This window comes from Aulonocara sp. 'chitande type north' Nkhata Bay, linkage group LG5 (assembly GCF_057382095.1).
Source record: "Aulonocara sp. 'chitande type north' Nkhata Bay isolate Kocher_YH1m ecotype deep benthic linkage group LG5, A_spYH_male_GT1.1, whole genome shotgun sequence".
NCBI lineage: Eukaryota > Metazoa > Chordata > Actinopteri > Cichliformes > Cichlidae > Aulonocara > Aulonocara sp. 'chitande type north' Nkhata Bay.
Window position 1 is genome coordinate 32,118,590 of NC_141348.1, and position 24,845 is coordinate 32,143,434.

At 38.3% G+C, this 24,845-nt stretch overlaps 1 protein-coding gene across 1 annotated transcript; it reads left to right on the forward strand.

Annotated features, from left to right (window-relative positions):
* Nucleotides 1–24,472, forward strand: LOC147331034 (sodium- and chloride-dependent taurine transporter-like). Its single transcript, XM_086293040.1, has 15 exons — nt 1–247; nt 9,700–9,929; nt 10,018–10,152; nt 13,644–13,732; nt 14,058–14,203; nt 14,383–14,515; nt 15,972–16,106; nt 16,494–16,597; nt 16,709–16,833; nt 19,360–19,472; nt 20,571–20,708; nt 22,477–22,579; nt 23,238–23,338; nt 23,635–23,805; nt 24,035–24,472. The coding sequence occupies exons 2-15, from the start codon at nt 9,701–9,703 to the stop codon at nt 24,191–24,193; spliced, it is 1,881 nt and encodes a 626-aa protein (XP_086149166.1). The 5' UTR covers nt 1–247; nt 9,700; the 3' UTR covers nt 24,194–24,472.
* The last annotated feature ends 373 nt before the right edge of the window (nt 24,473–24,845 follow it).

Genomic DNA, 24,845 nt, shown 5'->3' on the forward strand with positions numbered 1-24,845 from the left:
TGTTGCTCAGAGAGGAGGCAAGCCGGTGATTTTCCACTGCTGCTGCTTCTCTGGTCCCCCAGTTTTAAGAGACAAAGGTCAGGAAGAGAAGCTTATAAATAGGCTTAAATATAGGCTCCCGACGCGTTCAGTCCTCAGTCGCTCTAACGGACTCAAGAGGTCACGGACAAGACGAAACGGACAAGGGACGGCGCTCAAAGGACATTAAAAGGACAAAATAACAGAGGAAAGCACATCAACATTGCAGGTAAAGACAAAATGCACCCTCGTTGCACACCTACAAAATATTTCACGGAGAGATGATGGTGTATCTTACATGCATTCTCTTATAGATTTTTTCTAAAATATCAAATTACGATTTTTGATGTTTTGACTTATTTCGATTTTGTGTCTGAATGGAAACCTTTCCTTTTAAACCCCGAGGAACAGAAAAAAGTTCTTGTCCATTTCTAAGTTAAATCCATCGCATGTGTTTCATTATTATTGCTGGTTTTACTGATGGCAGTGTATACACGAGATGTCCGGGTGAAGATCTGTGAGGAAGCTGTGAGGTAGATTTGGGTGAAGGCTGTTCTCCCCTCGTCGGTGAGCGAGCGTTTAGGAAGGATCACTGGTGGACTTGTGTTACCCAGATGGCTACAGTGTCATTTTGTATTATTGGAATATGTACAATTATCTGTTTTCATCAGTAGCTTTGTCATCTGTGAGATGTCGCGGATTCACACATGTCTACGTCAGATGCTTTTATTTTAGAGGATCTTATTAATTTCTACCATTTGCTTGCTGTATTTATTTATTTATTTATTTTAAATCGTCTTTGTTTAGGATGGCGAGCAGCGGATTTAGTTCTGTTATCTGATTATTTGCTTTTACAGCCTACGCGAGTCTTACAGTCTTTGTCTCTCTTTTTTATATACATATATGTCGCTTTATTCTTAGGTCCTTGGATATCCACATTATTTAAACCAAATGAGAAGTTATATTTTTGGTCATTTAGGTTTATTATATATAGACTTTGTTTCGAATAATTGCGTTGCTGAACTAAAAAAGAAAGGGGAAGTGAGACGAGAAGGCGGAGATGCTCGTTTGTCGCTCTGAAAGCATCACACGCTGCTTCCCCTTAAAACGTCTCTCTCTCTCTCTCGTCCTCTCTCGTCCTTTTTCTTTCTTTTCTCCTTCGCTTAATTTTGTCTCCGTAACTGCACTATTTGTGACAATGAACGGGGGACATTTTACCGTCTCCAGTAACAAGTGCATGTGCAGCGATCATTAGCTTCCTATTGCTATTTAATTGTTAGAGTATTGAGAAATTACGTTTTTCGTCTGTATACGTTAATCTTACGCGCTTCGTTCGGTCTCACATTTATTCACAAGGGGTCGCTACAGTGGATTGCTCAATACCGGGGACCTTGTGTTAGGTGAATGGGTAAATCACTACACTACAGGGCTCTTAGACGTCTTACAAAGGTTGGAAGAGAATAAAAAAATGATTACTGGTAGCCTCAGTGTGCCTTGGAGGGGTTTGGTTCTGATAACAAGTAGTTATTTCCTTTTTGGGTTGGTTTCAGAGTTGGAAATTTACCCAGGATTTTTAACTCAGGAAGATGATAAAACCTGGAATGGAATATCTTTCACAAAGAGACCTTTACAAAGCGTTTAGGAAACCGAATGGAGAGAAAATAAATCTTATCTATGAAGTTATTTATACTATTTGAGTTTGAAATTGGATATTCAGCCTTGACAGAATTGATTAACAGTTGATAAACAGTGAGACATCTCCCACACAGACCATAGATTTCAGTGCAAGGTTAGATTAATAGTGTTTTCTTTTTTTAATCATTTATAAGTGTCAGTTACCAGTTCTTGTTAACTTTTAACTATATTAGGGGAGCAGTTTTCTGTGTTTTAGAGCCCAATGACACTGAGTGGAAAATATACTGGTATATAGGGCTAGTGTTGGGATTTGACAGAGACATTTCTGTGTGTATTTTCTCTGCTAGTGGCCTTGAGTTTAATCTAATCTTGACTGATGTAGGCAAAAATCTCGTGTAACTGAGTCTGCTGGCAAGTGACTAATTTCAAGGGGCTGTAAAAATTTATGAAAATCAAGAAGTGTTCAGTGGTTCAGTCTATCAGAATCATATACCCTCATTCTCATGTCTTTTTATGAAAGCTGGCAAACTTTTCAGTCAGTTACATGTTTGATGCTGTCATCGGTATCATGTGGGATGAGGGACAGTGGAGCTTTGAACAATGTCAGGAGTGATGTTAATACGGTGGGTTGGAGTGATAAAGAACGAGAGTGCACATAATGAGCTTAAAATGCCTGCAAAAGACCCCTACACATGTGACAGTTTATGGGTCTTAACAGACTTAAAAGGCACGTGAGTTTGAGTGCTGAGTTTGATGTGTGAAACTCTCGAATAGCACTGGAAGCTCAGGATAATGTCAGAGCTAGCTGGTTAGCAGGGACTGATCTTTTCAAATTAAGAGAGGTGATGTTTCTGTAGTGAAGTGATTTTGAATTGTGTTGTCCTCTTGGATGTAAAAAAAAAAATAAGTAAATGACTAATAAAAAGAATTTCTGTGTGTGGGGAAACACTGTAGCCTGTCCAGAGATGCACTTCTTAGATTTTACATCACGCTTGTCTTTGTCTTTTATATTTGTGTTTTAATATCTAATCTGCAAAGTATATTTCAATTTTAATATGTTTGTTGTATTGTAAATAATAGTCATTTATGTAAGTGAAAATGTAGTGGGAATTTGTTGTTCCCTTGTCTGACAAACTACTGCTGAAAGCTGACGTGTCAACTGTAGGCTGTTGCTGTTAAATGATTTATTAAGTCAGTAATCTGAGGGTAGTGGAGCGTGCGTGTGTGTGTGCGTGCGTGCATGTGTGCGTGCATTCACGCATGTGTGTGTTTGTGTGCATTCACGTATGTGTGCATGCATGTGCATATTAGTAAAATCTTAGTCATGGTGACAACAGCACTTTTTACAGATTAAATCTGAGAAAGGTGGTGCAAACCTATACTGACGTGGAGGATGAAAATATAAACTGTTGCATTGCATGTGCTGATATCAAACATTTATGATCAGGTGGCCTTGACATCAGACATGCCGCACTAAATATTAACCAACTTGAACCGGTAAGCAACATAAATTCACACCATTATGTAAGTTCACTATGAGCTCATTGCTGTTGGAGCTGCCCCATTAATCTTGTATGACTGTATAAATGTGTTGAGGTCTCAGTTTGAACATTTATTTAAAAAGCATTGACAGCTTTGAAAGATCTTATTTATCTTGGCTATTGAAGGTGAAAACGACAACGATAGTGATTAACACCTTATATATTTGTATATCAGGCTGATGAAAATTGCATATGTGCATGCGTTATCATGGTGATTGACTTTAATACATTTCATGCAAGATAACTGACAGAAGATAAAAGATCAGCATCACCTTGTGGCTAACAATCCAGTTTACCAGGAAATGTAGAAATTTAGGATTCTTTTAAGATTCCCAAAGAAATGATTAATCAAAACAAGACACTGAGAAAAATTTTTTTGCACAATATATTCCAGAGAACTTGAACTCAATACTTCTGTAGACTTGATGAATATGGTGGAAGTTGCAAAAAAACCCTCAAGACAAGGGAGATAAGCTAGGGTTTATTCGCTTCTTGTGGTGGCAGGGACCGTATCAATAATTAAACTCCTGTGAATACTATAATGAGTAAAATAGAGCTTCAAGTGCTATCCTTCAGTCTCCTAGTAGACAAACCTATGGTATCAATTTGAAACTCCTACGTCGCCTTATTTTCAAGTTATTGCATTTACAAACTTGGGTGTCCACAGCGCCAGTCTGTTGAGGTGACGACAATACCCCATTGGCCTTTTACAGCTGAGGGGTAAAAATGAAAACAACGAATTTACAATGTATCTGCTGGACATGCAATTTTGAATCTGTGAACCGAAACGTTTATGACGAAAGGTTCGGTTAAAACCTTGCATTATTCTTTCATAATAAACCTCAGCTTATCAGGAATCTCTTAAAAACCAAAATATGACCAAAGTTTTGGGCAAAACGTTGAAATTACAGAGACACTAAAACAAGCCATAATCTTTGAAGTTCTTGAATGTTTAATTGTTAGATACATATTTGCAGTATGTGAATAATTGAAGCTCAGCTCCACTGACCTGTTATAGTTTGCAGAACTAGAGTGGAAAAAAAATGTTAGCAGAACCGACAGTGAGTGTTAACTGTAGCTTGATAAGCCTTTTGGTAACTTTTGATAACTTTCTGTTGCCTCACATGCTCATACTTCTTGTGATTCTTGGTGTTCAAAGAAAAGCCTTTAGTCTCTTTTTTGGTCCATCAGCCCAACATCTATTTTTGTATTTGTCTGCATGTGACTCTCACATGCCGTTACCTTCTGTAGCATGATTAATTTTTAGTAACAAATGTGTACACGGACCTCATTGTTTCTTTTTGTCTTCATGCCATTGTGTTTTCAGCTTTCCCCATCCAAGTTAATCTTTAACAGCTTTCAGTCACTCTTTCCTTTGTCCCTATGTTCCACCTATTTCTCACTCTTTTTTTACTCATATTCACTCTCTGTGTTTCGGTTTCTTTTCCTGTCTTTCTTTTACAAGTTTTGTATGATCATTTCTATTTGTCTGAAATGAAAATGAGAAAAGAGCATCGAGAAGTGTCTGTACTTATGCAAAGTGAGGTAGCATTAATGGGGGAAAATTGTAAATAAACAAGAGTGTCTAAAGGAGTGCCTTGTAGAAAATAACCATAGTAAAATTAAGAGGGAAGGTAGCTATTGGAGGGAAACAACAGAAAATTTGCAAACAAGGACAAGCTGATTTAAAAAGTGACCCAGGAGGAAAAGGGTGAGTGATTACAAGAAAAGGGGGTGGGGGCAGCAGAAGCAAGCTGTGGAAATAAAGTGTGGGGGTGGGGGTAAAGGGTCGAGACTTCTGAAAGGCCCTGTGGGGGGTTGAAACATGAAGGATGTATAATGAAGAAAATGTAGAAAAACTAAAAGCAAAGGAGGTCAACCAAGATGATGAGAAAATGGGAATTGGAAAGGCAGAGGACAGCTGGTTTTGTGTTGCATCTCACTGTGTTTGGAAGACTGCTGTTGATTATTTTGTTACTGAAACGTCCAATCTTATCTCTAGTCTTTGGTAAAATATTTGAATCTGTCATCCTTAAGCCCTAAATCCAATAATTCTATTCATTGCTCATAAGCTAATAGGCTGAATAGCCTAAATAGCTCATTTGAAATGAATGAAATATCTAATATTGACATGTTTGTTAAAAGCACAATGTGATGAGCGTAAAAGAAGACTTTAACAGAAGACAAAATATGGGCGAGGAAAAAAGAAAACAAATATGCAGGGGATGAGTAAAAGAAATGTGAGGCAAATAAAGAGGAGAGTGGATGTAACGGGCAGCTGCAGCCAGCCCAGTGGAAATGTACATGGTCTCAAAATAGGAGAGTGTGTTATGTAAGTACTTTGGGACTGTAGTAAATATGTGAAGTCACTGAATGCATATCCAGAGTCTGGGTCCAGTGAGGTCCACCCTCACACACAATGGTTCTCTGTTGTGCACAAAACTTTTGGCCTGAACTTTAAATCATCCCACAATTCATAGTGGTTTCCAAGGCCAGTCTAACTCCGTGGGAGTCATGTTGTAGGAAATTGTGGAATAGCAACATTCCCGTGAACAGATTGGGTTCAGTCTCTTTGAAATGATGCCTTTTTCTTGGGATGAACCACCTGAGCAGCTAAATCTACAGCTACACATGGTCACCACTCAATTACTTCTGTTTTCCACCACTTATCTGGGTCCAAGTCTGTAGTGAAAGCAGACTACACAAGATGGATGATGTGGCAGAGAGGTAAAGCTATCTCTTCCTGTGAAGTCCTGAAGCACTCCCAGGGCAGACTGAGTACACATCACTTCAGAGTGTTCTCGGTCAGCCCCAGGATTTAAACGCAGTTAATGTGCCTAGAAGATCTAATCTTAGAAGCGCCCAGGAAACATTCTCATCAGATGCTGTTTTCCAGTGATGTTCAAGACGATTCATTGCAGTATGCTGAATCACTAGAATCAGTTAGTTCAAAAGAATTGTTCAACAAATCGTTCAGCTTTGACCGAATTGTACTCACTGGAATTCAGCACAGTAACATTTCTAGTTAAAGGAGCTAGTGCTAGCGATCATAACGGACAAGCTAAATGCTATTCATAATTCTTGAGATTTTAATGATTTCCTAGCTGAAAATTGGGGAGTAGTACTAGTATAACTGTCAAGTCTTTATTTTTAAAAATTATTTTAAGCTACTCTGCAATTCCCTCCAAAACATGAGAGGTGATTCTGGCTGTTTCAGCAACTGACTGTCACTGCGTCACTTTACATTCACTGTAAAGTACTGAAAGTTACAAATCATTAAACATAGGCCATTCCCCTGCAGCAAAACGATGAATTACTTTTGATCCTCTACACGCTTTCCTAATACAAGGAAGTTTGTTCACTGGCCCTGCTGGGAACTTGAAGGTATGTGTTTGTCTTCGTATGGCTTTGTAAGTTTAACAACATGATGAATTGAATCAGAAAACAATGGCCTTCCTGTCAGTGTATTCCTGTGCACAAATGACTTAAAACACTTGGCGAGCAAGTTATTCCTACATGTTCACCAGCACCTGACTGGGGACAAAAAAGGTCATTTCAGGATATAATTCTGTTCACTTCACAAGTTAAACTCCTTGCACAAAGCTCAATAGATTGTACTACATATATGCTATGTACAATGTCTTAGGCCGTCCATTATACTTTACACTTCCACAAGACTGTTGGGGCCCCCAAAAGCTTAATCATCAAATCGTCAAAGTACCTATGTACCTGCCAATTTTTGGGGACTTTAGAATACTTCAAATGCACCTATGCCACTTTTCCTTGCTTTTTAGCATGTTGTTGATACTAGAAGTGCCCGATTTGTCAAACTGTTTTATTACTGGATGATTCCCAACTACTACACTAGTAATTTCCAAAAGAACTGGTAGTACACAGTACATCCCAGCTAAACATTTTAATCTTGTTGTGCTTTTCTTTTTATGTATTTGATTTAACTTCACCCTAGCTATTTTAGGCAAATGGCTTCACTCCCTGAGTCAGTTTATTCAGCTTATTGCATTAATTCCTGTGATGTTGCAACACAACAGAGCACATTGCAGTATCACGTGAATTCCTCTTTTGTCTACTAGCTGGTTTCCTTTTTCAATTTAATATCTTAATCCAAATATATACAGGTATAATGTCACATATCTAGTGCTGTTAGGGGTCCTTTGTCTCTCCTAGCAGAAAGTCACTCACACAATATATGCACAAAAAGCCAGTTCTCTCCTCCTAGCATTACTCATTAACTTACTATAGGAAGTTATTCATGAAGATAAATATATGTGTCACTAACTGTGAAATCATTAACTTGTTTGAAATGAGAGATGGTATTGTACAGGGCTGTTTGTACTTAGTCAACCAAATATTGGCAGAAAAAGCTAGTATTTAGGCATGAACAGCTTTTTTTCCCCCAATTCTACCTTGGTTGAAGATATCTGCTGATGCCAAACACCAATACACTAGTCTTAAATTAACAAGAGGCTAGGAATGATCCTTTATGTGCCTGATTTAATCATTGATTTACTAACTTATTTCCATTAGTTAGTTTGTGTTCATTATAAGATTTGTAGGCTACTGCTTAATGCTGCTATTAAAAAACACAGTAGTTTCTCCTTTTGTTTCAGTGTGAGTGTGCCTCCCTTTAGTTCTAGTCACACACACAAATAATCTTAGGTTTCTCTTCAGACTTCATAGCTTTTGCGGCTTAGCGATCTATAAGCCGCTCAGATAACGGATAACTCTCTTGCTGGGGTAAATTTTTACCCACCTTAGTGTACATCAATACGTTACAAGCATTCACCCATCAATGCAGTTGGTCACAGGATAATCAAAAACAGTGTTTCATACCTGCTGGCTGCTGCCAGCATGCCAGCAACATCTCATGAAGGAGTGGTGGCCATCCTTAACCAAAATGCTCATTTCTAACTAGTAACAACCCCACCCCACCCCCAATCTCTCCAAACAACGATATATTATATGAAAATATATATATATATATATATATATATATATATATATATTTTTTTTTTTATATCAAAACTTAGAATTTCAGTTTCAAATCACTTTTTCAAATGAATAAAACATTTGACCCTGATTTAGCTTCCTAGACAGGTGAGATGAAATGATATCAGTGGCGCTGGCATCAACACCTTACTCTGCAATAAAAGCCTTTAAAGAAATGTTACACTGAACATGACAACCGTTCATGTCCAGTCACTTGACCACAGTTTGTGTCCAATTTAAAAACAAATTCAAACAAAAAAGCTGTAGGTGCAACTAAAGTGAAATACTTCCATGCTGTATCTGATTCAAACATAAGAATCATGCATTCTGACTAACATTCCTGGGTCTGGTAGAAGCAAGGGAGAAAAAACCCAACAACTTTAATTTAAATATCCAGGTAAATATAAACTGGAAACAAAGCCTGTATCTGCAGATAGCCACTGAAAAGTAGTCTTTCCCTCAGTTTTACCTTCTGTAAATATCATCCTGAAAGACACAATAAGATTGAAAGATGAAGACAAAGAACTAGAGGGTGCAGCAACCTAGGACATGGAAAGAGAGGGATGTGGCATTTTCCACAGTGACAGACATCTGCTGACTACTAAGTATGTCAGTCTCTTCCACGACTGTCTTTGTGTCCCTCATTGTCATTGCTGAATGGAAATTTACAGCTACAGTTGTCATCGTAACCCTTATAATGTTCAGCCAATCACAGCGCCATATTAAATAGTTTCAATGAGGAAGTGCCGAAGAAGGAAGACTAGTTTTACGGTTTCATCTTAAACGTGTTACCATATATTCAAATCTTTTTATCTTGACTCTGATCAGTTTTAGCTTTCATTTGAACAAAATGCATTCAAATTGAACTGTTTATTTTTACCAGCTTTCTTTTTCATGTGCTATTTAGTAAGGATTAGGCAACAAAACCTCTCGGTGAGCATTAAAAAAAAAAAAGATATACAGTTCTTTTTGGGGTGTTTGTTTGTTTGTTTTTTGTCAGTAATCAGTTTCATGTATCCAACAGATAATTTTTTTATGCACTTATTTACATGACCACAGGAGGTCTCCTAAATATTCTTGGTCATTTTCTTCTTAGAACTGACAAAAATGGAGGATGCCTAACCTGATGGTTTATGAGTGGGTGCATAACCTGCTGGTAATGCCTGTGGGAGTGATTACAACTGATAATAGCCATTCAGTGGGATGGTTTGTGAAGCAGATGATAATTTTACAACTTCCTGAATCTTCAGCAACTGTTAAGCAGTTCTCCTGCCTCAGCTAATGTGTTTAGTCTCACAGTTCTTTGTCTCCAGTTCAGTCCCTTGCCACAACTGAAAAACTCAGTCTCAATCGTTCAGTAAAAATGCAGTGCATTCATGAAAGAAGGCACCAAAAATAATATATATATTTTAATTATTATACATTAATAATATTTTTGTTTTTGTTTTTCATGAATGCAGCTCTGACTTGATCTCTTCTTTGTCTTCTGTTTCAATAGAATGGCTCAAAAAGAGAAACTTCAGTGTCTGAAAGACTTCCATAAGGACACTCTGAAACCATCTCCCGGTAAGAGTCCTGGCACCCGGCCTGAAGATGAAGCAGAGGGCAAGCACCCCCAGCGAGAGAAGTGGGCCAGCAAGCTGGACTTTGTTCTGTCTGTTGCTGGGGGTTTTGTTGGTTTAGGGAACGTCTGGCGTTTCCCATACCTCTGCTATAAAAATGGTGGAGGTAAGGCTTTCAAATGCTGCAACAATTTATGTCAACTCATGGGGGTCATATTTTTAGGTTAATGGTTTCCCTTGTGTTCCCCATCTAGGTGCATTTCTCATCCCCTACTTCATTTTCCTGTTTGGTGGAGGTCTGCCAGTCTTCTTCCTGGAGGTCGCCCTGGGTCAGTTCACCTCTGAGGGTGGCATTACCTGCTGGGAGAAGCTCTGTCCCATCTTTACTGGTATGTAGTCCCTAATTAGATCCTCCCTGCTCAAATAATGAGCTTTTTCTTAGGAATCATATTATAGGTGCCCACGATATCAGTTCTAAAATAAAGAAACTGGAGATTATGGTGGTGGTTAGATGGAGTATTCACCCTAATTAACTCTGTCTCGGGTGTAACTTGTCTCATGAGGACTTTCCTCAAGGAAACCCATTACTTACTGCTGTTGAATCAGTAATTTCAGACACATCACTATAACTATTTCATTGAAATCTTGGGTATTATAATGATCATAAAATTCCAGTTATTGACTTAAAAAAACTTTCTTTCCATACACCTGCACCTGCACTTGTACCTGTGAGTTCAGCTTCACTTACTTCCCCTTCTTTTGATAGCCCGCCAATTTGACTGAGTGCAGAGTACTTTCCATATCCAATCCGAGACTTTGAATTTTTCCAGACCTCTGTTTTTTCCACTGAGAAATGGCTGTGTAACATAAGGCTGAGTCACACCAGGTTTTCATCCAATCAGGCTGCTGAGACTTTACCCTGCAGCCGTTACCAGGCAGCCAAGCCTGCACTGGTACACCAACATACTGAGGACTCTATTGTGCTTTAACCTTCTCTGGCTCACACCTGCCAAGAGGCATTTCTTCAGTGTACTCTGACAGGTCCTCTGTAGTTATTTTCTTCCACTTTACTGAGCTCAAGTCTTTTCTTTTTTCTTTTTCTTCTTCTTTTTTAATTCTAACGTCTTCTTTCTCCTCCTGTTATTAAATGTCTTATATATTATTTTTCCCTCCTGTCCTTCTGTCCTGGGCATCTCCACTTCCCCTTCTTCATTTCATTCACTGTTCTTCTCACCTCCCCCTCTCCTCCTGTTCACTACCAGCCAAATAAGGTTAATGTATTCCTCCCTGTCTGTTCAATTCTGAATAGTCATTTTTTTGTAATATTTATACTGCTCCATCTTCAGCAATTGCACATTAACAGTCATTATTTCTGAAATGCATTCGTGGCTTCAGTTCAGAGCTATAAACACATTCATTTCTTTCTTATGATCTTAATTATTTACTTGTCCTGCTATTCTTGCTTTCACATAAATACACAATCTTTCTTCTTTTCAGACACATTATCCTCTTGCAGTCTTGTACATGGATATCAAAGACAGACAGACACACACACACACACACACACACACACACACACACACACACACACACACACACACACACTCTCTCGCTCAAGACAGTGTACAAAGTGTCCTGAATCACACGTTGTTATGGCAACAGCGCAGCAACACATCAGAGAGATGATGAGAGAGAGAGGGGAAAAAGGCAGAGCACAGATCTGAGGACCAGACAGATGGATTGACAAAAAACAGGAAAAGGTGGAGAGGGATTTAACAGAGGAGAGAGGTTTGAATGGAGAAGAGATGATGAGAGTGAGGGAATTAGAGGAAGACAGGGGGGGAAACAAAGCATGGTAAAAGCAAAAGACAAAATAGAGGATATGAGTGAAACAGAAGCGAAAGGTCTATACTACAAGACTTAGAAAAAATAAAAAGAACATTATAAACAAGGGGAGAAAATCCAAGCAAAAAATTATCAAATATAATATGGACTTACTGGTATTTGTTGTTGCAATATATTATGTTGTGGGTTTAAAGTGAAATGTGATGTGATTAGCTTGGATTCAGAAATTTGAACTGTTGATGGCATTTTTTGGCTTTAAGGCCAAAGAGAGGCCAATAAAAACGGAGCAGATAGTATTAGACAGTATTAGATAGTATTAGAAAGGAATAGAAAAACAGCAAGAACTATAGACTGCATCTCGCACTCTTACACAAATAAATTACTGCTTCTGTGTAAACTGAAAGTTATGAGGGCTTGAAGAATAAAACTGTCATTGAGTTGTTGTGGCTAAACAGAACATGAACACAATGTCAGTGAGGGTAAACAAAATTACAACTTGGCCTTATTTGATTTGAAACAAAGCTTGGTAAAACACATGGGTGGCAACGTTGTGATATGTTATTCATAAAATGAGGGCTTCTAAGGTCAGCAGATGAACGCAAGATGTGACGTCATGGAGGAGGGCACAGCTCTTTGATTTGCAGCGTACCATGTGATCCAAGTGTTTGTGTGTATCTTGTGAGCATGTGCATGTCTGTGTTTTTTAGACATATAGAGGTTATGATGCTGCCAATTAGCTCAGTGATTAAAATAACATAATACAATGTTAAAATATTCCATGCATTCATTAGCACACTAACACGCACAGACACAGATTGCAAATTAGAATTTAGTCAGGCAGTTCACAACACCAGCACACACACACACACACACACACACACACACACACACACACACACACACACACACACACACACGCACACACAGAAGGCCAGTGACGTTGAAGGACATTAATTTGTATGAGTGGCCTCAGTCGGCTGTGTTTACAAAAGCAATACAAAGCTTTTTCTGATATACTTACGAGGACCGTCGGTGACCTCTAAACTAAAATCTAATCCATGTCCAAATCTTGGTCCAAATCCCAGTTTCAACATCTGTTCTCATCTGAAGCAAGGGTTGGGGTTTTTCTTCCCTTCATATCCTTGTGTAGTGCATAAGAGCACACAGGAGTGCACACACAACTCATGTGTTTACCACCAGCTTATTCAAGTCATTCAAGGCCAGTACTGATGCAATGAATCTTAGCTGATATTAAACATATTAGATGCACTATAATTAAAACTGAAGGTTAAAAAAGAAATAAATGATTGCTTTAGACCTTGTATTGGGTAAATGTTGTCCTGTACTTGTGATATCATTTTATAAGGACTAGCTATTTTGTAAAAAAACGGATCTGATACTGCTGACTTTTCTGCAGATGTACAAATCTTGCAGTTTGCACTGTAAATTCTGTTAAGCGCATGTAACACTTAGTGCACAAAACCATTAAAAACAGGAAGTATCACTGAGACTCAAACTTGTGAGGATGCAATGACTGGCTTGTAGAAATCTTTTTATCTAGTGAAATCCAAGTTTGCAATTTTCAGTTCTATCTTTTTTTTTTTTTTTTCTTTTTACATTTTAAAACTATTTTTAAAATGGTGTATCATATATTCAACCACTGCCATCTTGTGCTTTACACAAATTTCCCATAGAGTTTTGCTTAGGATTCAAATCTTTGTTTTGTTTTTTTTTCTCTCCTTCTTTTGAACATCTCTGCCACTGGTCTCGTCGTCTTTTGTGGCCAATCAAACATCAGCATTAAACCTCTTCCTCTTATACAAGAAAACTGTGTGTTGAAAATTGTGGGGCTTTGGAAACAGTCACTAAAATATCATGTCTTATATAAGTTGACGTGCCAGAAAATGGCAATATTGAAATTGTTGTATATTATTTCAGAGAAAAGTAATAGTATAACTAATAATTATTAATAGTGATTTAATAGTTTGATGACCCGCTTCTTGTTTAATCCCCTGAACCGCTCTATTCTCTCCAGGCATTGGTTATGCTTCCATTGTGATTGTGTCCCTGCTGAATATCTACTACATTGTCATCCTGGCCTGGGGCCTCTACTACCTGTTCCAGGTAGGTTTGAGGGGGGGAAAGACAGCTGTTGAATATTCCATTTCATTTTCCACTTGTTTCAGGCATGTATTATTTACAATGGAGATAGGTGAGGAATTTACATCCGGGTAGTGCAATCTTTGATTCTTGTTAATTTAACTACCAGCTAACTGCCATGCAAGTTTTGTCTAAACTTACATTTTTCAGGGGACACATTCAACAATAGCTGCATAAAGAAGTGACTAGCCTGCTACCAGAACATGAATATAGTAATTATTATTAATAATAGTAATAATGCAGTTGTCATCATTTATCTTTTTTTTTTTTTATTATTATTATATCCCAGTGTTTTCAGCCTGAGCTGCCCTGGGCCAAGTGCAATCAGCCCTGGAACACTGATCATTGCATTGAGGACACCTACCGCAAGAACAAAACCCTCTGGGTGGCTGCCAACGCCTCCAACTTCACCTCCCCCGTCACCGAGTTCTGGGAGTAAGTTACATAAAACCACACACACCTGCACACTTGCATAACCACAAACAATTGTTCATTCTTTGTCATGTAAAAGTTCAGTCAAGGTGAGGTAGAAAGTCGGCAATGAAACCTGCAGCTTGCAGACACACACCTACAGAGGATTATTTATTTATTTACCCATTTATTTATTGTTACAGGCATAATGTACTCGGTATCTCCAGTGGTATAGACGAGATCGGCCCGATTAAATGGGACCTGGCCCTGTGTTTACTGCTTGTGTGGGTCATCTGCTTCTTCTGCATCTGGAAGGGCGTAAAATCCACTGGAAAGGTAAATATCCTGTAGTGTCTCGTGTTCATTGCTTCGTCACTTCTTTATTCCTCTTAGAATACAGGGACCTGGTTTTTACAGGACATTAATTTCAGCTAACATCCAAGACATGGTCATGCTTATCTGATTTTTATTTCTCGCCTTTGTGGTCTGACCAGGAGAACAATTTGCTATGTTTACATTTCCTTGTGTAAATACAAAAATAAGCTCATAGGTTTTCAAACTAAACAAAGGCAAATATGGGTGACATAATTCATGTTTTAAATGTTACAATATTACTATTTAATACACTACTGTGTGCAGAATGTAGTCAATGGTGACTAAAAGAGGACAAAGTTGTAACACAATTTCTTGTTGCGTGACAAATCACTACGGATTTTTCTGATAAATTGATATTGGGTGCTTCCATGCATCAAGAAATTACCTAAGAATTTGTAGATTGCAATTGTTTTATTACTAAATATAATATCTACAGTGAAGAGCCACTAGTGTTGTAATGTGTATGCCCCTGCTTGTGCTACAACAATGTCTCTGGCCTGTTGAGACACAAGTTCTCCTGTTCTTTACAGGTACTGAGACATTTGCAGCAAATCTGTAGAGCGTGAGGGGGGTTTCATATGTTACACTTCATTTCCTAGTATGCTACACAGATGCCTGGTCAAAGGAAGGTCTAAGAAGTTTGGACAACAAGTCAATGCCATGAGCATTTTGGCATTTTGCCCAAACCCTTCTTGAACTCTTGTTGCTGAGATGCTTTGACCCTGTTGTCTAGACATCTTAATTTGGCCCTTGTCACAGCTGCTGAAATTTTATGCTTGCCAGTTTTCCCAATTCCAACATCAATTTAAAAAAATGACAGTTCACTTCCAGCCTAATATATCCTTGACAAGTGAAAACTGTCTGTTTTATAAATTGGTATTTTCTCTACATTTTTCTATAGTATTGCAGGATAAATGTAATCTTGGGTATTTTAATATAAGGAATATTTCAGACCACGTTGAATTGCTGCTGCAGTAACAGCAGCAACAGCTTGCTCCAAGACCAAAGGCAATCAATCCCAGACCGCTCTTTTTATAGCCCTAACACACTTTATTGATTGCGCTGACCTGATTGATACTTTCTAGTTGATCCAAGTTGTAATTCTTGTATTATTGTCACTCCTGCAAGGCCAAATGTGGTCACAGTTTTCCACATAAGAGATACTGGTACACCGCTATTGATTTAACGGACCACCTGTGGTCTGTTGTTGTCCAAAATATTCCCAAGTTCACACACTGATCAAATCCATTATCTGTAATAAAGCCAGAGTATCAGCTAGCTGGCAAAATAAAACTACTGTGGATGGAGATTTGATAAGCTAATATATTGGCAGTAAAATAATTCAAACTGGATCATTTAGAGTTTGTCTCCGAAATGTGTGACCTTGCTCTTCTGTACCTGTGGTCTCCCCTTATAGGTGGTCTATATCACAGCCACGTTCCCTTTCGTCATGCTCATTGTGCTTTTGATCCGTGGTGTGACGCTGCCAGGTGCTACTGCAGGCATCAAATTCTACCTGTATCCTGACCTCACTCGCCTGAAGGACCCAGAGGTAGGTGTTAACCTGAGGTGCATGAGCAAGAAAACACTGTTATAGCTTTCCTTCACTAGTTTGACCACATACCTGTCCGGCTGTTCATACAGAAAAGAACCAAATTTAAATTCCAAAATTGTTGAACTCATAAAAATGGAACATGTGGTTTACAAGGAAATGAGACCGCAATAATATAATTGCTGTTGTCCTTTTTTTGGTTGAATGGCAACAAAACACATGCCTGCACACTGATTTGTAAAATGTGGCAAAAGAAAAGCCAAAAAAGGTTTTTCATAAACAACCAGAAACACAGTTTTATCCCACTTGCTTCGCTGTACAAAATCCCCTTAAATTCCCCCCCATCAGCAAGCCTCAGCCTTTTTGTCCCCACTTCCTTCTTGGTAGGTGTGGATTGATGCTGGCACCCAGATTTTCTTCTCCTATGCCATCTGTTTGGGTGCCATGACGTCCTTGGGGAGCTACAACAAGTACAAATACAACTGCTACAGGTGAGCCATTAGTTTTCAGTGAGGGGGTTAGCGATAGGGGAGAGAGGGGGGGCTAAAGGGATCCTTGTGTGTTCATTAACAAATCCTCCTCATGACATATGTGTGACATAGGGACTGTTTGCTGCTGGGAGCCCTCAACAGTGGTACCAGTTTTGTGTCTGGCTTCGCAATATTTTCCGTCCTGGGCTTCATGGCACAAGAGCAAGGGGTGGACATTGCTGATGTGGCAGAGTCAGGTACGAGGGTTCTGTAAAGGCGGCAGTGATGGTGGGCGCTGCTTCCTGGTTAACAAATAAAACAATAGCAATTATGAAGAAAAACAGCAACGAAACCTGAGTGAGAATTCGACTACACGTCCAGTTTCGAAATGAGTTGAAATTTGGAATTGAATGGATTCGCTGATTGATCTTGAATGACGGCATCAGAATATAAAAGCTTCCGAAATCAAACACTCCTTGACAAAAAGTAGAAATATTGACTTGATTTGTTAGCGCTCATTCGAACGAAACAAGTTGGGGCTGAGATGCATCTGAAACTCGATTGTGCTTTTTTAGGCACGCGTTGAAAACTGTAGCGGAGTGCACTTAGAATTAGCTGTGTCATATTGTACATGGATCTTGTGCCAACGTGATGTAGTTCTGAATTGTTCCTTTTGTGTACACGAGAGATTCCTGCCACCATTATTGTGGTTCCTTTTTTTGCGTGACATTGGCATATGTGGTTCTTGATTCTTTCTATTATTTATTTGTTGTTTTTAATCATGGTAGCTAGAGCCAGCGCCTTTATCTGTTTGGGTTTCTTTTCCTCTCCAATCATGTTGTCCATGTAAGACATGATTTTGTTTTGAATGCATGACTATCAGTATACTTTAGGTAAAAGAAAAAGAGTAGTTGTTTTCACGGCATCGTGAGATTGAGATATTTTGGAAAATGGCTTTGAGGGAATTGTAAGTGTCGACATCTTTTCAGCGTAGGAAGTGTAGTTTTCAGACAGAATCACAGGATTTAAGTTAAAAGCAGATGTGCAAAGGTATAAGTCACCCTCAAATGTGTTGGCACATGAAGCTTTGTCAGATGAGTCACAAACTTGAAATCTATACTAATATTTGTTTTTTCTGGTATATCATCATCAAATGCTCTGATCTTCATCTCTGCCCCATGATCGACCAAGAAAAAAACCCAAAATGTAGCTTTCAGTCTGCTAATGTCAAAAAAAGAGAAACTGTCCTTGCTGCCAGCCCAGTTTATATACACTTAGAGTGGCAACGTATTGGTGGGGTGTGCAGAACTTTCAGAGATCAGTGTTGTTTGGTGAGTGGGCTGATGCTCCACAGGGAACTAGAATAGAAGTGTTGGTCAGAGGAATTGAGTCGAGCACCCTGCATATCATGGTTATCAGCTTGGTTTTCATGCCTTAGAAAGTTTGTCCACCTTTGTGGGTCTATGAACACGGAAGGTTACGTAGACAGCAGAATATAATAAGTATTGGAACATCTGCATGCTCATCAAGCCAACTCAGGCAAGCAGGTTATGAAAAGCCCCAAATCATCAGAAGTAAGTCTGCCTTAACTGCTAATGCTTGAATGTTTTGTGCACGACAGAATGTGCTGACTGAATACTCAAAGAATACTGTGGTTTTCACAGTAGAATGTAAGCACACACGACATGGCATTCAAATGCAGCTTTGGAAGTATTTGTAGAAATGACTGATCAATTTCATTGAGTTAATATAGCATATGTTTGTTTCAGGTATAGGAAAGGTTTTTGTTTTTTTCTTTCTTTCTTTGTTTTTTTTTTTGTTTTTGTTTTTTTGAGTCAACGCGCGGTGTTTGGTTGGATGCCTCATCATAATAATACAAAAAATGCAACACATTGACACATCTTGTTATCAGCTGCAATGCTGTTTCGCTGTTATGGCTGCTTCCCTGTTCTTTGACTTCTGTTGTATAGTTCCCGATGTAGCAAGTCAAATAAGACCTCATTTAAAAAAAAAAAAAAAAAAAAAAAAGAACATGTTTGCTCTTTATCTGACCACTCATTTTGCATCTGCTGCTGTTTTGCATTGGTCCTTTTGCATTCCTTATAGAAAGGGTCATCCTAATTTCAGTCAGGAATGCAAAATGGCTTGGGTGAATTCGTTGAACCGTCTTTAGCAGTTGAGGTTATATTTTGCATAGAATTGCTGCAGTGTTGTGGTGTTGTATGGTCTTTTTGGTAATTTTATTCCACATAACCCATGTACCAGTTTTATTCCATTACATAATGTACATGCATCCATTTACTGAATGCTTTACAAGTTATCTCATGATTTACTTACTTCCACAGAGCTGCAGCTACATTATACTAAAGCGTGCATTTAATGTCATACTCTACCTGTATTTATTTTTCTGTTTGCCTTTTAGTGTAAGAATTCAGTGTAATATGTCCTTGTTAATGATATGAAACTGTGCTGTGTTGAGTGTATACAGTTTATAGTGTGCCATAATGTGTTGCTCATAAGAGGTAAGTATGTGTATTACATATACTTTGGTGTTAGTGCATACTAGCTATATACAGAGTCATAAAACCAAAGTAAATAATTGTTCCCAACATTTAGCCAGTTTTTTATGATGTGTTCATATCCTGTTCTGCGTCTCCATTGTTTGGGGCTTCTTTTTCTCCCCCATAGGGATGCAGATCAGATGAGTTTATCATATGGTTCTAATGTTGCCTTACCCCCTTCCCCTTCTTTCTGCTCTTACCCCCTTCCCCTCTCCTCCGCAGGTCCAGGCCTGGCTTTCATTGCCTACCCTAAAGCTGTAACCATGATGCCTTTTCCTACACTCTGGGCAATCCTCTTCTTCATTATGCTGCTGCTGCTTGGCCTCGACAGTCAGGTTAGAGGAAAAACAAACTTTCACACATGGGTGACTGTTGGAGCTTCAGGAGGTTCGCCATAAAAGGAAATGCTGATGACACTTACAGGCGTCAGCTATTTTTAAGGTTCCCATAAGCAAAACATTTAACTGCTCATTGGCCAACCACAGAACCAAGTGTGTGAAGAAGCTTGTGCACAAATACAGTAGTGCTTGAAAAAGACTTTGGCTGGATATTTCGTGCTTTAAAATGTCTGTTTCTGTGCATAAATATAGACACAAAAAGTCATCAAATAGTATTCATTAATAGGTGAAATTAATAGGTGAACGACAACTGGAAAAAGATTTATATAAGATTATGTTTCAAATTCAGGAGAAACTGTTAAAAAAAAACACAACATTACATTACACAAACATTACTCTTTCAAGGTCATTTTTCTTTGAATCTTTGCACCACTCTGCAATAATCTTTATTATCAACAGACCGAGAACGTCTTTAACACCAATAAAACGTATGCAATCATGTGTATATATCCTTGCTATTGACCCCCTGTTGAGGTAGGCTACGATGCACACTTTAGTTGATGATTTTTTTTCTTTTTTTAATATAGAAAATTTATATTTTTCCTTTCCATATTCATTGTTATAATTATTTTCCTTGTTTTTGCTTTTATCAAAGCCACAGGGAGCCACTGCATGTAAGCCAGAGCTGCATTCAGCTATGGAGTGACCCAAAATGTATTTCTTACCCGTGCCCTGTAAGTGGGTGCATGATAGCACAGTGACGCGCACCACAACTGAGGTGGTTTGTGTGGTTGAATATTCGTCTTTAGACTCATAAGGGAATAACAATAGAACTACTTCTGCTTTTTACCTGAGTTCTAAGCTTAGACACTTTACACATTGTACCACAATTTCAAAAGAACCAACAATAACAACTCCGCTTCACCCACTCGTTAAAATGGCCACTGACTAGTCTGTGTTTGAAATTTTACACAGCCACGTCATATAGTGCTGCCAAACCTCAGCAACAAAAGTTGCACTGAAATATTTTGGATACTTATTAGTGCATTTATCCTTTTTTGATTAATGCCACTGTATCTCTCGGTTCCCCTGCAGTTTGTGGAGGTGGAAGGGCAGATCACATCACTGGTGGATCTGTATCCGTCCTTCCTAAGGAAGGGTTACCGCAGAGAGGTCTTCATCGCTATTATCTGCTGCATCAGCTACGTGCTTGGACTCACCATGGTTACCAAGGTAACAACACAATGGAAAGTGAACACAAAAGAAAGCACCAGCAATCATGGCCAGAGCACTTTTAGAGCACTTAGAATCAGTGTAATCATTAGAAAATTATAAAACAGTCAAACTCTGATGTGTTGTGAATTACAAAAACAGTACTCGAACAGAAATGAATCACTCTGCAGTATTTCTGCAGTATTTCTCCACATGTTCACTACACCCACTGATAAATATACGTACATACATACATACATACATACGCACACTGTGGTTGCTGACCTCATTTCAGGCTCCATCTCCCAACTCAATACTCCAGGAAAAACAGTGTTCAGACAGCTATTAGTGTCGATCCCAAAAGAGATGACAGGGGGCTATTTATACTGTCAAGTCATGAGAACTTCCCTTCCCTCGTTTGATATTAATAGATACAGTAGACTTGATATAGCTTTTCTAAATCTCGTGCTTCCTCCTTCTTCTCTCTTGTTCCCGTCTGTTTCTTTTGTCTGTTGTTTTTCATCTCATTTAATTTCATCTTCCCTTTGCATTTACCTTGTTTGTAGCACCTATCTACAGTTTCCCTCAATGTTCTCTCATCCTCATCCTCCTTAAGCTTCATCTTAGCTGATTCTGTCTTTTTCACCTTTCTTTACTTGTACATAAGGCTCCTGGCAGTTCCTCATTATTGCAGTAATATCTGTAGAAGCACACCTTTCTCCTTCATTTGAAAAATGCAGCAGTCCTGATACAGCAGGTACCTGGTATTGTGTATATACTTTTACAATATGCCACATCCAGTATGCCATGGGCCATACTCATGAGAAATGTTTGACATGAAAAAATCAGGTAAAATGTTTAATTATGTTATGATATGAGATGGCAATCACTCATTTTCAAACCTGACTAGAAATTCTGAGTTACTTAATACAATCAGCCTGACAACTCCATTTTTTTGTTTAAATTGTTTTTTAATTACATATTTTTGTTTTCTTGAACACGACCCTTGATAACCCAGTTCCACTTCTTTGTTTAACAAAACAGAAATCTATAATGACCAATTTTCCTTACACCAAAGGTGGGAAAAGCCCAATATTTTCTTGCTTTATTACTGCAAAGTAAGAAACACTTAAATGAGAATCTACAGGTCAGTAATTATACAAAGTGGGTTTTTTGTTTTGTTCTTCGGCAATCCTCGTACTTCGCTTTTTCTCCTACGATCAACATTTAAACATTATCTCTGTACTTACAACCTCCCATCACTGTTTTCTGCCCCAACCCGTGCTCCCTCCCCTTCTCTTTCACGCCCCCTCTTGTTCCCATGACAATATCTTTTTATGGCAGCACTGGCCTGATTTCAGTTCAGGATTCCCATGACTAACTTCTCACAATGGATAAACGTGTGCACACTCAAAGTACATGTGGACATTTTGGCTGCTCACTTTTACTCTGTATTTACCTTAGCATCCTATAATAGTCAAATTAGTACATGTATGATTAACAGTTTTTCATAGTTGAGTGTTCTTGTCACACTTGTCATTCTTACACCAACTCATTGCAAAGGAAAACCACTATTGTACTTATTGTAGTATAACCCCATACACTTAAAGCCACAGTAATGCTGTTATACAGGTCTTTCTGTTGTAAAGCATGGTAACAAGATGAAAACTGAAAATACCTGAAATGCACCTGGACAGAGGAGAATTTAAAAAACAACAACAAAAAAAACAAACTTATTTTAAAACTAAGTCTGTGTTTTGTTTTGTGTTTCTGTTGTTGTTTTTTGCAGGGTGGCATGTATGTTTTCCAGCTGTTTGACTACTATGCAGCAAGCGGTGTGTGCCTTCTGTGGGTGGCATTCTTTGAATGTATAGCTGTTGCCTGGGTTTATGGTGAGTACTACATAAATAATACTTTTTTTTATTAATGCTTTTCTAATGAACACCAGTTAACATGACCTTGTGTTGTGTATTCAGACAACAACAAGTTTACTGATTAAGTACCTAGTAATGTCTACCTATTTAATATCACAGCTATTTGTGTGTACACTCTTTTGTTATAGAAGGTGACAGACAGACAGCTTAAAACAGAAAAGTCCGCATAGACACCTCAAATCTATCTTGTCAGAAAAAATATACTTATTTCTGATCATGAATCTGCAAACAATTAATAAAGGATGAGGTTGTCTAAAAGTAAAATTTTCTAAATTATTTCCTGTCTGTAATCTGTGACATGTTAGTTACTTTGGCAGGTGTCTTTCATGCTGTTGGAATCCATAATTTTGGTTCAATTTACACTGATAGGATTTGAGCCTTCAGATTTCTAATTTGTGGATGAGGCCTAATGTCATAGCATCTAAATTTTATTTTATTTAAATATTTATTTCTTTATCATTTTATCATAATTTCTTTATTTTTTTCAATTTAAAATAATGCTCTAAATTGGCTGAAGTGCTACAGCAATATGACAGTAACAGATTTCAGTAAGAATTCAGCTGCAGTACTTCACAACAGTTAGGAGGCAAGCCAATTGAGTATTTTATCTCCACAGGCGTTGATAATTTCTATGATGCGATTGAGGACATGATTGGCTACAGACCAAATCCTTGGATGAAATGGAGCTGGACTGTGGTCACTCCTTTACTGTGTATGGTAAGGACTGTTGTTTCATCAATCAGATAATCAATTAAACTTGTTCTCATTTCTGAGAAATAATTTCAACTTTTTTCCTCTGAATTAACAATCGACAACTTTTTATTCACTGAAAATTGTACTAGTGTCATCATGAGCTTTTCTTACATATAGTTTAGAGATATTTCACCACGTTATACGTTATGCTTTGGGTATAACACAGTAATTTATTTATTATTTATTACCAAATAACCAGATACAAAATAATTAAAAATACATTTAAAAAAACGTACACTTCTGCTCCTCTTCCAATCCAGGGTTGCTTTATCTTCTCTTTGGTCAAATACAAGCCATTGACGTACAACAAGATGTACCAGTATCCTGACTGGGCCATTGGAGTAGGGTGGACTTTGGCCTTGGCTTCTATGATCTGCATCCCCATGGTGGTTGTCATCAAGATCATTCGATCTGATGGGCCGCTCATTGAGGTGGGTGCCTGGCTGTTAACTGTTTAGCTCTTCTCTTTCTTCTCTATTATTCATCACTTCACTTTTAGTGGAATTAATGGAATCTTTTAGATTGTAATTCAGTTACAATCTGTCTGACATATCCTGACATCTTTTCATAAGACTTTGCTCATCAGTTGTCCTTTCTACTTTCCCTATAACTTGACCATTTCTTACCTTCAGTTTTCTAATCCCACCTTTCTCCCCACAGAGGATTAAGGCAGTGGCAGCCCCAGTTCGTGGTGGAGCCAGCTCCCGTCCTGCAGACCACCGTGGGCCTAAGGAGCTCTCCTGTCCCCTGGACCCCAATGGGAACAAGGGCCTACTGATGAAGGCCCCCACTCACACCATCGTAGAAACCATGATGTAAAGGAATGAGGCGGAGGCTCTCCATGAGATCGCTCTCCTCCCCTCTCCTGTCCTCTAAAATGCTTTTAAAGCTAGCTAGCTTTCTGTCTATCTGTCTGTCTTTGTCTGTCTGGTGGACTGATAAGGGTTTTAAAGAAAAAGTTCAAATCTTTTAGGAAAGTTTTGAAAGTAGTTTGCTGTTGGTGGTCTTCATAAGAGGGTAACAGTCACATTTCAAATCTATTTCTGAATGACTTAAACTGTTTTGTTTTTTATTTTTCCGTATAAATTTTCATGTGACTACACGTCCCACTGTGTTCTTGCTTTAAAGGCAAGGTGGCAAATTAGAAACAGCCAGCGGCCATGTTTCACTGGCTACTTTTGCACATAACCAGCCATTATTCTAGAAGAAAGTGGTTATTGAGTCTTGGAATCAAATCATCTTTTGTAGCCACTATATACAGAGAATTCCTACAATAGGCACTGATCACCAAAAATTGTTTTTTTTGTGGGTTTTTTTAGCTGCTTTGATGGATATTTTATTATTATAATAATAATAGTAATAATTATTATTTGCCAGTTATACTATGATCATCGTATAGTTCTCTGAGGGCATGTGCCACAGGATTACGCTTTGGCATATTCTGTTCCATTATGTTCGGCAGAGGCCTTGT

Bases quoted from the DNA above. Each gene is read 5' to 3' on its own strand.
- LOC147331034 (XM_086293040.1), top strand. From the start codon at position 9,701: ATGGCTCAAAAAGAGAAACTTCAGTGTCTGAAAGACTTCCATAAGGAC. The intron at 14,204-14,382 runs GTAAGTTACATA...TTATTGTTACAG, and splicing joins CCCGTCACCGAGTTCTGGGA to GCATAATGTACTCGGTATCT. The intron at 23,339-23,634 runs GTAAGGACTGTT...CTTCCAATCCAG, and splicing joins TCACTCCTTTACTGTGTATG to GGTTGCTTTATCTTCTCTTT.